A 16,506-nucleotide genomic window follows, 5' to 3' on the forward strand; every position below is an offset into this window, starting at 1 on the left:
TCAATCGTTTTTTGTATCTGAGTATACAAGGGAATTCAGTTTGTTCACGCCTTTTGCTGCCTCTTGCTGCCTTTGGTTGACTCTTACCATTGAGGCTGGAGCTGTGGCACCTTCCAGAGTCCCCTTCACCAGTTGCCTGCCGCAAGGGAACGCAAATCTCTAAGTAGTGACTATAGAATTTATAAATCGCTTACCTTTACTAAACACTTCATATCCTCCTTTTACTTCAACTACCGTTTACTGGTTCTTGTCTGCTCCTTGGTGCCTCCATTAGTAGCTTTTCGCAGCCATTGCAGTTCCGTCCCACTCAATAAAGCCTACCAACACATTCCACCAAACAACCATCTATTTCCAGAAAACGTAACTAATAAAGCGTAATCTTATCATCAGCTTTGTTTACTCCAAAACTCTTCTCCTTTATTATCATTCTTCTCTTTTCATTCTGTATCTCTCCATCTCCACCTTCTCCCTCACCGCGAATCCATCTCAAATCTGGGGTAACAACTCATCTATTGATGCTTCGAACCCAGATAGGCCGCCTTGCAACTTTTAGTGCTGGAAAAGTCGCAGTTGCTTGTCCGGGTCAGGGAATTGTACCCAAAGGATGCCTTTATGGGTTCCGAAAACACGAGAAACTCATAAAACCGTCACTACATCTTGTCGATGAGGTTTTGGGTGAAAACTTCTCGAAACACCTTTTGGAAGAACCGTCTCTGGACGCTGATGTTTGGAGTTTACGTACTTCAAACGCTCAGCCGGCTATTCTTACCGCTACGTTCATTACATACCTGTTGTTTCGGGACCTTTACGGTATAGACTTGGTCAAACACGAGAAGACTGGTTTCCTCTTGGGCCATTCGTTGGGCGAGTACTCGGCATTGACTCTTGGAGGGGTATTGGAGTTTGGTCAAGCTGTTAAAATTGTCCGTCAAAGAGGCCTTTTGATGGAGGAGTTGGTCAAGGATAGTGATTATTCAATGATGGTGCTTGTTTTCAGACCGAAAAGCTTTGATGTGGTTTCTGAAGTTGCCTCGAAACATAAAGTGCTAGCATGTGTGAATAACTCGTCGCAAGTCCTGATAAGTGGCTCGCCAAAGCAATTGGAAACTGCGTTGGCAGAGATGCCAAAGGGTGCAGTGTTGAAGCTGGTAAAGCTTCCTGTGAAGATTCCTTTCCATAATGAACTTCTAGGGTCGATAGAGCCGCAATTGGCTCAGCTATCGGATGGCAATGCCTCCCCATTGAAGCCTATAATATCCAATTTGACGGGTTCGGTCGGTACTGGTTCTAGCTTCTTAAACACTGTGAAAGACAATTCCAAACCTGTGCTTTGGAAACAGTCGCTAGAGTTCTTGAAAGAGAATGAGATCGAAGGTATAGTTAACTTGGGACCTGGTCTGGCTCTAGGAGATATGAACAAGCGTTCGGGCATGGAGAACTATCCTTTGGTTGGTTTAGAGGATATGGAGAAACTTGCCCAAACCTGGGACTCTCTTTGAGACTGGCAGGTGAAGGACTAGTTCTTCAGAAAGGTGCCAAATTATAGCCGTTCTAAGGGAACCACTATTCGTGGATTCCAAAACGCTAAACGAACTACGTTTTTGATGTACATACCAGCAGACTCAGGGCACTTCTACAGATGCCGTTGCCTTCAAAACACCACACATGGGATCTGGGACCAAGAGCTGACTCTTCTGCCGCCATTCAACCCAAAATCAAAATACATCTCGCTGATTCCCAATTTTATTTTTCACCTTTTGTGGTACTCTATAGCCGCCGTGCAACTCGTGGGCTAATACCGTTTCGCAGCCATGCATCTCCATACGATGAGTTGTTGAAGATACCAGTGAAAAGGGGTCAAAAGAACTCAGAAAAGGGAAATTATGCTTTTCTAAAAATAATAAACCATATACATGTCCTAAAACCCTAACTACATGCCCATTGCGGCCCAAATGCTGCCCCAGAAAGCTTATCTAGAGCACCTTTTTCGCTTATCTACTGAGTCATTTCCAGTCCCACTAAACCTCCACCAAACACCCACCAAGCACGTAAACCGCCCCCAGTAACCAACCAATCCTTCTCTACCTGCTCCCTCCAACCCAAACCATCCAAAACCCTAGCCAAATTGACCATCTGACGCCTTCACCACGACCACTCTATTACTGCTGACTCCTTCCGCCCGAGTCAGCGCGGTGAAAAATATAACGCTCGCCAGAACCACCATATTCCTTTTCTTCTCCATACTCCTTCCTTCTTTACCTACACTTCACCTTTTAAATGCCTGCCCAGTTGATTGACGGAAAGGCGATCGCCCAGCAGTTGCGGGAAAAGATCCACGCCGACATTGCTGAGTTTCAGAAGAAACACGCTGACTTCCAGCCCAACTTGACCATTATCCAGGTTGGCGACAGACCTGATTCTTCTACTTACGTTAGAATGAAGTTGAAGGCTGCTGAGGAGGCCAACATCATTTGCAACATTGAGAAGTTGCCAGAGAGCGTCACGCAGTTTGAGCTTTTGCTGAAGATTTCTGACTTGAACGCTGACATTTCCGTGGACGGCATTTTGGTCCAGCTTCCAATTCCAGGCCACTTGGACGAGACCCAGGTCACCAACGCTGTGGTTGCTTCTAAGGATGTTGACGGTTTTGGTCCTCACAACGTTGGCGAGTTGAGCAAGAAGGGCGGTTCTCCTACGTTCTTGCCTTGTACTCCTAAGGGAATCATGCAATTGCTTGAACAGTCCAAGGTGGACGTTTCTGGCAAGAACGCTGTTGTTTTGGGCAGATCCGACATTGTGGGCCGTCCAATTGCCAACTTGTTGATCAAGGCCAACGCCAATGTCACTGTTTTGCACTCCAAGACCAGCCCTGAGCTGTTGCAGGCCCATTTGGCTGCTGCTGACATTGTGGTTGTGGCCATTGGCGTGGCTAACTTTGTCCAGGGCGCTTGGCTCAAGGAAGGCTCTGTCGTTATTGACGTTGGAGCCAACTTTGTTCCTGACGACTCTAAGAAATCTGGTTCTAGAATGGTTGGCGATGTTGATTTCGCTTCTGCCTCTGAGAAGGCTGCTTTGATCACTCCAGTTCCAGGTGGAGTTGGTCCAATGACCGTTGCCAACTTGTTGGATAACGTTGTTATTGCCGCTAAGGAGCACTACCGTGTTAACAACCAGACTCCTCAGTTTACCAACCCACTTAAGTTGGACTTGCAGAAGCCAGTTCCTTCTGATTTCGAGATTTCCAGAGCTCAAAAGCCAAAGAGAATTAACCAGGTTGCTGACGAGGCCGGTATTTTGGACTCTGAATTGGAGCCATTCGGTTTCTACAAGGCTAAGGTCTCTTTGGATATCTTGAAGCGTTTGGAGAACAAGGTCAATGGTAAGTACGTCTTGGTTACCGGTATCACTCCAACCCCATTGGGTGAGGGTAAGTCTACTACTACTGTCGGTTTGGCCCAGGCTCTTGGTGCCCACTTGGGTAAGAACGTCTTTGCCAACGTCAGACAGCCATCTATGGGTCCTACTTTCGGTATCAAGGGTGGTGCCGCTGGTGGTGGTTACTCCCAGGTTATTCCTATGGACGAGTTCAACATGCATGTCACTGGTGATATCCACGCCATTTCCATGGCTAACAACTTGTTGGCTGCTGCCATCGACACTAGAATGTTCCACGAGAACACCCAGAAGGACACTGCTTTGTACAGAAGATTGGTTCCTGCCAAGAAGGGTGAGAGAAAGTTCCCTGTTGCTTTCTTGAACAGATTGAAGAAGTTGGGTATTGACAAGACCAACCCAGATGAGTTGACCGAGGAGGAAGTGTCCAGATTCGTTAGATTGGACATTGACCCAGACACTATCACCTGGAGAAGAGTGGTGGACTGTAACGATAGATTCGTGAGAGGCATCACCATCGGTGAGGCTCCTACCGAGAAGGGTATGACCAGAAAGACTGGTTTCGATATCTCTGTCGCTTCTGAGTGTATGGCCATCTTGGCTCTTTCCACCTCCTTGTCTGATATGAGAGAGAGATTGGGTAAGATGGTTGTTGCCGCTTCCAAGGCTGGTGAACCAATCACCTGTGAGGATATTGGCTGTGCCGGTGCCTTGACTGCCTTGTTGAAGGATGCTATCAAGCCTAACATCATGCAGACCTTGGAAGGTACTCCAGTGTTTGTCCACGCTGGTCCTTTCGCTAACATTTCTATTGGTGCATCCTCTGTTCTCGCCGATAAGATGGCCTTGAAGTTGGCTGGTACCTCTCCAGACTTGAACGACGAGGAAAGAGCTGCCCAGGAAGGTTACGTTGTCACTGAGGCTGGTTTCGACTTCACCATGGGTGGTGAGAGATTCATGAACATCAAGTGCAGAGCTTCTGGCTTGGCTCCTGATGTCATTGTCATTGTCGCTACTGTCAGAGCCCTTAAGGTCCACGGTGGTGGTCCAGAGGTCAAGGCTGGTGCTCCATTGGCTGCTGAGTACACTCAGGAGAACGTTGAGTTGTTGAGAGCCGGTTGCTCCAACTTGGGTAAGCACATTGAGAACGCCAAGCAGTACGGCTTGCCAGTTGTGGTTGCCATCAACAAGATGTCTTCTGATTCTGACAAGGAGCACGATGTTATCCGTGAGGAGGCCTCAAGGCTGGTGCTGCCGACGCTATCGTCTCCAACCACTGGGAAGAAGGTGGACAAGGTGCCGTCGACTTGGCCAGAGGTGTCATTGACGCTGCCAACTCTATCGACAAGGACTTCAAGTTCTTGTACGAGACCGAGCCATCTGTGGCTGAGAAGATTGACACCATTGCCAAGAAGATGTACGGTGCTGGCGAGGTTGAGTTCTTGCCAGAGGCCCAGAAGAAGATTGATCTCTACACCAAGCAAGGATTCGGCAACTTGCCAATCTGTATTGCCAAGACGCAGTACTCCTTGTCCCATGACGCAGCATTGAAGGGTGTGCCAACTGGTTTCAAGTTCCCTGTCAGAGACGTGAGAGCTTCTGTTGGTGCTGGCTACTTGTACGCGTTGGCTGCCGAGATCCAGACGATTCCTGGCTTGCCTACCCACTGTGGATTCATGAACGTGGAGGTGAACGACGACGGCGAGATTGATGGTTTGTTCTAAGCGGACAAAAAGTTCAACACTAACGAGACTACGAAAAATAGGTTCAACACTAATGAAGAGTAATACGATGGTGGTGTAGAATGAAAGCCTGAAGCGCAATATCGATTGCCGCAGCGAGCTTCTTATCTCTCCTATGAACGAAGCCCCGGTGGTGTCTCCACAATTGCAACTACCAAAACGCCCAAATGACGTTGGCGGTTGGAGTTTTCGGGTAAGTGTTCTTGTGCAGCCGCTTCCGAATGGCCCGGTGAATCTGGGAAACCGTTACAGGAACGGTAGACGAATCAGGAAGAGGGAAAGTAATAAAATGACAAGAAAAGTGAAAAACATAAAAATAGAGGCTTTCCTTGAGACATGGTTTCTACATATTTCTTCTTCAAATTGTCTCTTTACTTCCCCCTTCTCCTTGAAAACCTTCCTTCGGCAACCCCGTTTCGTCAAACGGCATTTTCCCAAAAGCTCCCTGAACCTTCAAATTCGCCGAATATGCATCGCAACCAGCGACCCGAAAAAAAAAAAAACTCCCCCATATAAACTACTAAGCATCTCGGATAGTAACGCCCCCTTTGGTGCCGATTTCGCAGCCATTCCTGCGCGTAAACCTGTCAATATGGCTGCCAAAACGGTGCTTGACAGAAAACGCCTTTAGATAAGCGGTCGGCGAAAAAGCACCATTTTTCCCGCCAAAGGAGGCTTTATCGGGTTTCTTTTCCGTTCTGCAGCTCCTTTTAAAGTTTGAGCGATCTCCTTTTTGTCATTTTTTTTCTTGGTATTCTCGTATTTTTCTGTCTATTCCTTTCGATGAACAAAGTGGACGAAAAAGCCGTTATTGGCGATGAACAGTCCGTGGAACAGTACGTGCTGGACCAGGGAAACTCTTCTTTTGAGGGAAATGAACCTACAGAAGAGGAAATGAAGAGCTTGCGCCGTGTGGCTCGAAGAATCCCTTTGGCTTGTTGGCTTGTGGCCGTGGTGGAGTTGGCTGAAAGGTTCTCTTACTATGGGTTATCCACACCGTTTCAGAATTACATGCAATATCCACGTCCCAAGGGTATTTTGAATTTGCAGCAGCATGGAGCTACGGCCTTGTCGTACTTTTGGCAGTTTTGGTGCTATGTGACGCCGATTTTTGGTGCTTGGGTGGCTGATACTTACCTTGGGAAGTATAATACTATCTGTATTTTCTGTGTGATTTATATTATTGGCATTTTCATTTTATTTATTACGTCGCTTCCTTCGATCGCTTCGGAAAGTGTTTCCTTGGGCGGTTTCATTACAGCTGTCATTATCATCGGTTTGGGTACGGGCGGTGTGAAATCCAACGTTTCCCCTTTGATCGCTGACCAGGTGCCCAAGGCAAAACCACTGATTAAGGTTTTGAAGTCTGGAGAAAGGGTCATTGAAGATCCTAACCTTACCATCCAGAACGTGTTCATGTTCTTCTACCTTATGATCAATGTGGGCTCGCTTTCTGTGATTGCAACTACTGAGTTGGAAAGAAACGTGGACTTCTGGGCCGCTTACCTTTTGCCACTTTGTTTCTTTGTCATTGCCCTTGCTGCTCTTTTCTTGGGTAAAAACGTTTACCATAAAGTGCCTGTGGGAGATAAAGTGATTGCCAAATCGTTCAAATGTTCGTTTATTGCATTGACCAAGTTGAACTACGATGCTGCTAGACCTTCGCTTCACCCAGAAAAGGAGTTTCCATGGAACGATAAGTTTGTGGATGAAGTCCAGAGAGCTTTATATGCTTGTAAGGTGTTCCTTATTTATCCAATCTACTGGTTAGTCTACGGCCAAATGACGAATAACTTTGTTTCTTCAGCTGGTCAAATGGAGCTCCATGGTCTTCCTAATGATATCTTACAAGCCATTGACTCCATTACTATCATTATCTTTATTCCAGTTTGTGAAAGCATCGTCTACCCATTCATTAGAAGATTCACTCCATTCAGAGCCATCACAAAGATCTTCTGGGGCTTTATGTTTGGTGCTGCTTCCATGGTCTATGCTGCTGTTTTGCAGCATTTTATTTACAAAGCTGGACCTTGTTATGACCATCCAATGAACTGTGGATCTGAGTATGCTGACGTACCTAACCATATCCATGTCGCTCTTCAAACGCCAGCGTACTTCTTAATGGGCATGTCAGAGATTTTGGCTTCCATTACAGGTCTAGAGTATGCTTATACCAAGGCTCCAGTGACAATGAAATCGTTCATTATGTCGCTTTTCCTTTTGCAAAACGCTTTTGGATCTGCTCTTGGTATTGCGCTTTCGCCAGTTTCTGAAGACCCAAAGATGGTCTGGACGTATACAGGGTTGGCTGTTTCTTGTTTCATTGCCGGATGGGTCTTCTGGTTCTTGTTCAAGCATTATAATGATAGAGAGGATGAGTGGAACGATTTGGACTACGAGGCTGAAGAGAATGCCGATTTGGAGCCAGTAGTATCGTTGACCAAGTCGTTCAAGTGATGATACAATATAGAAATGATAAATGGGATAATGTGTTTGAGAAGGAGAGTAGTAGGAAGTAATGGAGAGGAAGAAGTAATGGAATGAAAGAAGTAATGGAAGTAAGAAGTAATGGAGAGGAAGAAATGAAGGGTAGTAAGAAGTAAAGGTGGTAAGAAGTGAAAGGTAGTAAGTAATGGACAGTAGTATAGACAACTTGTCTCCAGGGAATCAGAACCATAGATATACCTTAGAGAGCTTCACCATCCTTTACCTTATCTCTTCATGGTGAGCCCGCAACCCATCCACCCTACCTAACCGAATTCACCAAAAACCACCCAAACCACCCGCTTCAAACTCAATGACCCTACTTCTTCCAATTGCTACCTCCCACTTTACCATCCTCTCCCCCAGCCAAAACGTCACAAAAGGAACGCTCTTTCTGACCACTCATGAGCGTCTGTGACCGTTCAGGAGAGACCACACTGGCTAAGCCATTGGCACATTCCCGAACAAAGAAAGCTTGTGTTCACGCTCTTTTCTGACTTTTCAGATCTCTTCTGCCAGAACAATGTGTTTTATATTTTTCGACCAACGGAAAAAGTCAGACTATGGAAACGGTATTTAAGCTTGAGCCCGAGCCCTAACTGAGGAAGAAGCCAGTCAACCAACCACCATAAATCCCCCAAACAACGTTCAAAAGAGAAAACCCCCAAACCTCCAAACCCTCCATTGTCTCCCAATCCCATATCTTCCCAATCCACTTACCTCTCTCCCACTTTCAAGGTTCAGTGGTTTTTCGTATCCGACTCGCTCATGGCACCGCAAAGCCAAATCAGGCCCATCTTCTGCAAGCCAAGACCCGTGACTCACCCAGAACCAAAAATAAAAAATAAAAAAAGCCCACGTGGGGCAAAAAAGAACAGTATTTCCCTAATAACTATGAATTTCCTCCCCTACCTCTACATTACCATCCTTTCACATCAACCTCTCCAGATCCTGGAAATGGTTGCGAAAAAGTCTGGGACGGTCACTGGTGGGTCTGACCTGCACACAGCACCCACCTGGCCTTCATTAAGTCGCACTTCGCAGTTCGCAGTCGCAGTCGGCAGGCAAATCAAAACCTACAGTTAAAGAATCACATTTCCCAGCAAACACCTACTTTGGCCTTCTTCTTCTTTTCCAACACTTTTTGCAATCTTCCCCATTTTTGCCATGGCTCACAGAATTCTTGCACGTGACGCGGCGTCGGTGGCCCGGAACTACGCCGCTTCCAGAAGTATATCTGGCGTTGCTTCTGCTGCTGCTGCTGCGTTAGCCAGAGCTCCTCGGACTCAGACTCGGTCTGTGGTTGGTGCTGGGCTTGGAGCCACTTGGGCTCGCCAGTACAGAGGAGGGTTCCGTTTTTACAGTGTGCTTTCGCTGCAGCCAGCGAAGGTGTTTAAGTATGACGATATGAAGAAAATCGTTGCCGAGGCTAACCCATCGACAGTGATTCTCGATGTGAGAGAGCCTGTGGAGTTCCAGGAGGGTCACATTCCTGGTGCCCACAATGTGCCGTTCAAGTCCTCGCCTGGCGCTTTAGACTTGTCTGAGGAGGACTTTGAAGACGCTTTTGGCTTCCAGAAGCCAGCCAAGGACCTGGAGCTTGTATTCTACTGTTTGGGCGGTGTCAGATCCACTGCTGCCGAGGAATTGGCCCACTCTTTTGGCTACAACAAGCGTGCCAACTACGTTGGCTCCTGGGAGGACTGGGTGGCCCACGAGAACCACCAGACTAAGTAAGCGACCTGTTTAGCCGAGCGGCTTTGTATATACTAATACACTAATACGAGGATCCGAACAAGGCCCCACAAGGGCCTTGTGAGTCAATTAGCTCTTTTGTCTATGCCTTCTAATAGATGTTCCTCTGAGAACCACAGCGGTACCACTTCGTGACCACACTTCTCTTTACCATCCAGGCAAGGCGCCACCAGCCAAAACCAATGAAACGTTCAATTCTGCACTTCTTTCCCCCCATCTCATCTGAACTCCATGGCCTTGAACTCCTTGCCCAACCGTCTCTTTCTCTTCCTCTCCATGACCTTTTCTCTTTGCGAAGACTTCAAGTTATCAAACTTCACCTTCTGGAGCATCTTTCTCTGCTCGGATTTCTTCAAGAAGTAAGGGTTGACCTGCTCGCCCTTTCTCATCTTGGCCATCTGGTCCTTCTTGTGGTCCTTGATGATCTTGTTACCCATATCACGGTTCTTTAACGTATCGAGCCTCGACTGGAGCGATTGGATCTTGAATTTCAAATCTTCAACCTCGTAATCTGAAAGTTTGGCCCTCTCCTTCTTATTGTTCAATATGCTCTGCATCTCTTTGATCTCCTTCTGTCTATACTCATCCAAGAACGCATAATCGTTTCTGACTCTATCCCAGTTAGCCTTACCGTAAGCAGCGTCAAAACGAACATCCGTATACAACGTCGTGTCCTTCTTCTGTTTCAACCCAGGAATCTCTCTTATTCTGCTTACTGGTCTTTTGGATGAGCTCTCTGAGGGAGCATGCTTGTTCTTTTTCTTAAGCTGGTTCTTCTTGTTCTTCTTGTCTTTCTTGTCCTTCAGAAAAAACTCGTCTTCACTGTCTGATTCACTCGACAGACTTTCCTCATCTCTGTTTCGTTCTTCTTGTTGAAGCTTCTTCTGAGCTGAACTTAATGCACCAAACGAAAGAGACAGGAAATCATCGTCACTTTCGTCTTTTCTGTTTTGTAAGACCGACCCGAGATCGTCGTCTTCAGATTCTGAGTCGTACTGTGGTCTGAATCGCTGGACCATGGCAGGAGATGCTGGATATGTGGAGGTTACTGGAAGATGAAAGTAGTACTGGCCCTGATGCTCATCTCGCACGTCTGTGTAGGACCCCATAGATAAGAGGAAGAGGAAGATTAGTTAGAGGGAAGAGAAGTGGAAGGGAAGTTTTGGTTAATGTAAATTATTAGATTATTTAGATTAGCACGGGTGGGAAAAATTGCCCTTGGGCTTTCTTTGGTGGTTTTGGTGGAAAGATTGGTTGAGGGTTGGTGGTTGGTGGTTATGGCTCTGGATGAGCAGCGCATAAACCAGAAGGTTATACAGAAATGAACCAAAGAAAGACATGGAGGGGAAAAGAAGGAATGATTGTGGGTCCTTTTAGCGTGCTTTTGATGATTCTTTGGGTTTGTAAGTACTGCAAAAGGTGTGGGCTTGGAATGTACAGCAGTAGCAGTTCCATTCACTTTTCGCAGCCATTACCAGGAACCGACCATGACTAGAAATACTCAACTTCAACCTGAAGAGCATTTAGATAGTGGTTTTCAGTCATTTAGCTTCCTTCTAGTAGAAGCTTTAACAAAAGATTTCACACAAACACATATCTGCTACCCTGACTAGCTGTAGGGCTGTTTAGACCAGAGTCAGGAGTAACCCATTACTTGAAGCCATTCACCAGAAAGCGTAAAAAGAGAGAGGACGAGCAGATCGTTCTTAAAGAAAGCTCAATTCCCCTCCTGAGGTGACGTGACTTGCTTGCAATCATGGAATGAAGGTAACAACAAGAGATCCACTTCTGACGACCCTGGTGGACCCGAAACGCATCCTTAGTACCCTTGGGATCAAACATTTAACAGTTTTAGACTCACCCCCTTTCTCTAAAGAGCACTCCCGTTACACGAGAATCCCGTGGTACTCGGCTCTCTTGTACTTTGCAGCCAACAGCTCCCATTGAACAATAAAACGATCACACACTGGCAACACAAGCCTTCCAGATAAACTCAACCCGCTCACACGAGCCAAAGACTCCACATATATTATCCTCGTTCGACACAAGCCAAAGAACTTCATCACAAAAAGCACATACGCTATAGGTACACACGTTCCTGGTCCATTGATAAGCAAAACGTCAGGGTACGAAGGCTGGCGTAGCAAGCTTTGGAAACTAGCCAAGATCGACTCCAACGTAGTAAACACAGACAGCAGCAAAGACTGGCCCACCTTGCGTGCTCTTTTCAATGTAATATACGTGGAACTGTGGGGCACACTATTGATAGATTCCTCGAGACGTTTAGCCTTCTCCAACGATGTGGTATCGCCAGACGACACTATCCACGTCTTTTTCACCTTCTCCAAGTTCACAGGCAGCAAAAGACGAATCATCTCGCCAGTGTGGCCTCCAGAGCCTAGTAGTATCATCACATGGCCCTCAAGCTGCTTTGTAGAACCAGTGGAACGACGCTGGAGCGCTGGAAGCACGTATATAAGGCGTAGAAGAACAAGAAAGACTGGTAGTAGCACTGCCACCGTGGCAACGCAAATGAAGGTTTCTGTAGCCATGAATTGGTGGAAAGTGGTGAGGTGATGAAGTGGTAGTTAGACTGGGGTTCACGATGAGATCTATGCGCATTTAACAACAGACCACAGCGGGGCTATTTTTGGTGGGGAGGGCCAGGAAGGGAGGTTGAGAGATCTGGGTGGGGAGGGCCAAAGAGGCGTTAGGGATGTACTAGAGGCTGTGAAGAGACCATGGAGAGGTGGTGGAGAGGAAGTGGTTGAGGTATGGGTGGAGTGATGAAGGTAGACCAATCAGGTTAGGTGAAGGGGGGTGGACGTGGACTATGCCGGGTTATTTAGGCGCTGAAGTGAGCCTTCTGGGCCTGCTAAGGCTGTTTAGGTGACTCATAGGTCAACCTGGAAGCAGAACAGCCACGGTCCATCAGTAGAGTACAACAGAGAGATGGGTAGGAAAGTCAAGGTAGAAGCTGGAAAGGAAGAAGTATAAGTAGGCGGACAGTTCATCATCGACATAACTGCCCTTCTGCTGCTGCCCCTACCATTCCCTGTTTTCTATTCCTCATCTTCGTTCTATAATGTTAGTCTATGATCAATCATTAGAAAAGTGTATGAATCAGGGTTAAAAAGCTCTGTAGTTTGTTATTCCACATGGTGTTTCAGCTGAAGAAATTCGTTAACGTTGCTCATCATCATACTGGGTTGTTCGGTGTAACATACGTTTTAATGGTACTAGTTGTAGTTGTAGTGAAAAATTTGGAACCTCTGCGCTTATCTATATATGCTCTGGGGTTACCCGGTCAAGGCATCTCCAGGGCACCCAAGAAGGATGGAAATGCCGTGGAAAAGAGGATGAAGAATTTGAATATGAAGTTCTTTAAAGGCTAAGAAGGTGTATATTGAAGTTGTTTTGGGCTTTTTTTGTTGGTTGGTGGTTGGCGGTGGGCGGTTGGTAATGTGGGTTCTGAGAGATGTGGATTTATATGAAAAAACATGTAGTCTGGAAAAATGCAAAGAATTCGTCGGAGGTTTGAAAAATGAAAATTAACTGAATTCTGTTCTTCTATAGCTTAAGAGGCTTTTTCAGTCTAACGATGGACGTCCTAACAATTGAGAAGTACATGAACCAGTACTTAATGCCTTCAGTTTGATACATAAATACTCTTCATAAATACTCTCCCGAAACCAAAGCAGCTAAATTTTGGATACAAATTGAGTTCTTTAATATCCTTTAGTAATTGTAGTTTTAGTTCTGCAAACAAAGACCGTGATCACAGACATTGATCAGCATGAACGTATTTCATTCTACTACAGATTATACCAATGAAATGTAGGGTTTATCATCAGAAATGACCTAAATACTTTTTAAAATTAGTACTGATCAAACTCTGCTCAGTGTGACTTATAGGTTGTCCCTTCTTCTTCCGTGATAGACTGAACTCTGTCAATCAACTCTGCTTCCTAATAAAACGCTTAGAATAATCTAAAAGGACATAATAGTTTCCACCACTACTTAATTCAACTCATAGCTCCCCAAAATTAACATGTCCACTACTTAGCAATTATACTTTCCATCAAAACAGGCCATTAGGTGTACTTATAGTACCACGACCAGTGGAGCCAAATCCAACATCCAACCCGTCTCCGAGTAACCAACTAAAGCCGCAAGGTAGTAGATATACTAAATAAAAGTAAAATCAACCGATTTAAGTTTACCTGCCAACCACACTGCCTACTGTACTACCACACCTTCCACAGCCTACAACCTACAACCTACAACCTACAACCTCCACTCTCTCCAACCTATCCACCGCCCTCTGCTCCCCAACTCTACAATTCCTGATCTCCCACCACCTAAACCTTATCCCTTTCCCTTTCCCCCTTCCCTTTCCCTTCCCTCTCCCCCTTCCCTGCCTCATACCGAGGAACTCCGAGACACCTACTTTACCCTCCACTGCCCATCCAATTCCATTTTCCGAGTCACCAAACACAACCCTTTACTTTGCCCACCCCCAACTTTCCATCCCCCAAAACCACCTTCCTTTCCCATATTTAACCTTCTGACTGCTCGTGACTTCTCCAGACTCTGTTCTGCCCAAGTGGAGTTCTCTGTACTTTTTTTTTTTTTTTTTCGCAGCCAAACCAACAAAAAATGGACCATACATTTCCACCAATAGAACGTCCATAACCCTCCGCCATTTCCACGAAAAACGCCCCAAAATTCCCCCGAAAAAAGCCCCCCTCATCCAAATCACCAGAACTTTCCCATAAACACAAAACAAATTCAAACTTCCAACTCCTTCCCTCCAAAACCTGCCCTCCCCTGGCCTCGGCCATTTGCAGCCATTTCGGTGCGTCTTTTTTTTTTTTTTTTTTTTTTTTTTTTTTTTTTTCGACTTTTCCACCTTAATTTTTCCGCGAACCCCAGTCGACACTGGCTCGTGGGCCCCGACTTGGGCCGGGAACCCCCACCAAAATCCGCCAAAACCGGGCATTCCTGGCCAGAAAAAGACCTACCAAACCAAACCAACCACGATAATTCATCGCCCACCCCCACCAGGTCATTTTTAGGCCCAGAAACGCCAAAAATGATTATCTCTGTCCTGCACATAACCCCTCTCCAGCCAAAACCTCGGACGTTGGCGATTTCGCGGAGTGCCCTTTGGGTATAGGAGGGAGAGAAAAAAACCCACCGAAAAAACACTTAGCACTTCCATTTCCAAAAAGCTTGCAACCCTTCTTTTTACTCGAAGTCGCTGTTCCCCAAGCTTTTTTGTTAATTTCCACTTCCAATTCTTTACTATGTTGTCTAGAGTTTTCCGTGCTTCGAAGGTATGTATCAATGTGAGTTTGCTCGTTGGCTGTGAGTAGCCTCGTCCAGAGGCTACTCAGGATCGTTTAAGGGCATTGAAGACAGTTAAAGGCTATAAAGGCCATTGGAGGTCCCTGGACGCTATTGGAGGCTATTGGCGTTCAAAGAGTGCCATTGGGAGGATCCTGGGAAGGAGACTGGGGCTGTTGGCTATGGTTGCGTACCTGGCCGTAACAACCCTATGAGTTATCCAACGAATGGACGTGCAATTGGGGCAGGTTGGGCACGAGAATTAAGGAACCCGTTTATGGCTCTCTGCTGTGTCTGGACGTGGTTTTCTGGCGGCAGACCGTGTTGTTTGCGGTTTTCCAAAGCGGAATATACCATGGCGCTGGAATTCACTGGATTGGAGTACATTCCAGTGAACCCAGTGAACCCAGTGAACTTTTACTGTTACTCCCTTCCGATATATTCCAATTGCCCATTATCCACTGTCTTTGAGTTGTCCCAACGCTTCGTCCCAACGCTTCGGCTGACGCCTCGGCTAGGGCCTCGGCTAGGGCCTCGGCGAGCAATATCTTGAACACTACTAACCCACAGATCCAAAAGAGATTCCTTTCTCTTCACGAATTCCGTTCTGCCGCCATCTTGGAGTCCTCCGGTGTCGGTGTTCCAAAGGGTTACGCTGCCACCACTCCTCAGGGCGCTTTCGACGCTGCCCAGAAGTTGGGCACCAACGAGTTGGTCATCAAGGCCCAGGCTTTGACCGGTGGTAGAGGTAAGGGTCACTTTGACAACGGCTTCCAGGGCGGTGTCAAGTTGATCTCTTCCCCAGAGGAGGCCAAGGACTTGGCCGAGAAGATGTTGAACCACAAGTTGATCACCAAGCAGACCGGTGCTGCCGGTAAGGAGGTCACTGCTGTCTACGTTGTCGAGAGAAGAGACGCCAAGACCGAGGCTTACTTGGCTATCTTGATGGACAGATCTACCCAGTTGCCAATGATTGTTGCTTCTTCCCAGGGTGGTATGGACATTGAGGGTGTCGCTGCTAAGGACCCAGATGCCATCAAGACTTTCCCAGTTGACTTGAACGAGGGTGTTACCGACAAGTTGGCCACCGAGGTTGCTTCCGTCTTGGGCTACTCCCAGGAGGCCATCCCAGAGGCTGCTGAGGCTGTCAAGAACTTGTACAAGGTCTTCACCGAAAAGGACTGTACTCAGGTTGAAATCAACCCATTGTCTGAGACCCCAGACCACAAGGTTTTGGCCATGGACGCCAAGTTGGGCTTTGACGACAATGCCGAGTTCAGACAGAAGGAGGTCTTCTCCTGGAGAGACCCAACCCAGGAGGACCCACAGGAGCGTGAGGCCGCTGAGTACGGCTTGAACTTCATCAAGTTGGATGGTAACATTGCTAACATTGTCAACGGTGCCGGTTTGGCCATGGCCACCATGGACATCATCAAGTTGTACGGTGGTGAGCCAGCTAACTTCTTGGACTGTGGTGGTACTGCTACTCCTCAGACCATCGAGAAGGCTTTCGAGTTGATCTTGTCTGACAAGAAGGTTAACGGTATTTTCGTCAACATCTTCGGTGGTATCGTCAGATGTGACTACGTCGCCGAGGGTTTGATTGCCGCCACCAAGAACTTCAAGTTGGACATCCCAGTTGTCGTCAGATTGCAAGGTACCAACATGCAGAAGGCCAAGGAGTTGATCAACAACTCTGGTCTTAAGTTGTACCCATTCGAAGACTTGGACCCAGCTGCCGAGAAGATTGTCTCTTTGGCCCCAAAGGCTTAAAGTGATTCAC

General features: G+C 46.8%; 7 protein-coding genes across 7 annotated transcripts; 5 read left to right on the plus strand and 2 right to left on the minus strand. All coding sequences in view use genetic code 12, as the record gives it.

Annotated features, from left to right (window-relative positions):
• Nucleotides 1-515: 515 nt before the first annotated feature.
• MCT1 ([acyl-carrier-protein] S-malonyltransferase) lies at nt 516-1,499 on the plus strand (the record flags this gene model as incomplete). The annotated part of the gene is made up of 1 exon (XM_025484229.1): nt 516-1,499. The coding sequence occupies one exon, from the start codon at nt 516-518 to the stop codon at nt 1,497-1,499; it is 984 nt and encodes a 327-aa protein (XP_025342444.1).
• A 778-nt stretch (nt 1,500-2,277) lies between these two features.
• Nucleotides 2,278-5,117, plus strand: MIS11 (trifunctional formate-tetrahydrofolate ligase/methenyltetrahydrofolate cyclohydrolase/methylenetetrahydrofolate dehydrogenase; the record flags this gene model as incomplete). The annotated part of the gene is made up of 2 exons (XM_025484230.1): nt 2,278-4,614; nt 4,638-5,117. The coding sequence occupies 2 exons, from the start codon at nt 2,278-2,280 to the stop codon at nt 5,115-5,117; spliced, it is 2,817 nt and encodes a 938-aa protein (XP_025342445.1).
• An 801-nt stretch (nt 5,118-5,918) lies between these two features.
• On the plus strand, nt 5,919-7,592 carry CXQ85_000487 (uncharacterized protein; the record flags this gene model as incomplete). Its single annotated transcript, XM_025484231.1, has 1 exon — nt 5,919-7,592. One exon carries the CDS (start codon nt 5,919-5,921, stop codon nt 7,590-7,592), a length of 1,674 nt encoding a protein of 557 aa, XP_025342446.1.
• A 1,194-nt stretch (nt 7,593-8,786) lies between these two features.
• CXQ85_000488 (thiosulfate sulfurtransferase) lies at nt 8,787-9,356 on the plus strand (the record flags this gene model as incomplete). Its single annotated transcript, XM_025484232.1, has 1 exon — nt 8,787-9,356. The coding sequence occupies one exon, from the start codon at nt 8,787-8,789 to the stop codon at nt 9,354-9,356; it is 570 nt and encodes a 189-aa protein (XP_025342447.1).
• A 236-nt stretch (nt 9,357-9,592) lies between these two features.
• CXQ85_000489 (rRNA-processing protein) lies at nt 9,593-10,393 on the minus strand (the record flags this gene model as incomplete). Its single annotated transcript, XM_025484233.1, has 1 exon — nt 9,593-10,393. One exon carries the CDS (start codon nt 10,391-10,393, stop codon nt 9,593-9,595), a length of 801 nt encoding a protein of 266 aa, XP_025342448.1.
• Nucleotides 10,394-11,260: 867 nt separating this feature from the next.
• Nucleotides 11,261-11,926, minus strand: CXQ85_000490 (N-acetylglucosaminyldiphosphodolichol N-acetylglucosaminyltransferase anchoring subunit; the record flags this gene model as incomplete). Its single annotated transcript, XM_025484234.1, has 1 exon — nt 11,261-11,926. The coding sequence occupies one exon, from the start codon at nt 11,924-11,926 to the stop codon at nt 11,261-11,263; it is 666 nt and encodes a 221-aa protein (XP_025342449.1).
• A 3,152-nt stretch (nt 11,927-15,078) lies between these two features.
• LSC2 (succinate--CoA ligase (GDP-forming) subunit beta) lies at nt 15,079-16,496 on the plus strand (the record flags this gene model as incomplete). The annotated part of the gene is made up of 2 exons (XM_025484235.1): nt 15,079-15,145; nt 15,196-16,496. 2 exons carry the CDS (start codon nt 15,079-15,081, stop codon nt 16,494-16,496), a joined length of 1,368 nt encoding a protein of 455 aa, XP_025342450.1.
• Nucleotides 16,497-16,506: the final 10 nt, after the last annotated feature.

Source organism: Candidozyma haemuli (assembly GCF_002926055.2).
Source record: "Candidozyma haemuli strain B11899 chromosome Unknown A_2014730914, whole genome shotgun sequence".
Lineage (NCBI taxonomy): Eukaryota > Fungi > Ascomycota > Pichiomycetes > Serinales > Metschnikowiaceae > Candidozyma > Candidozyma haemuli.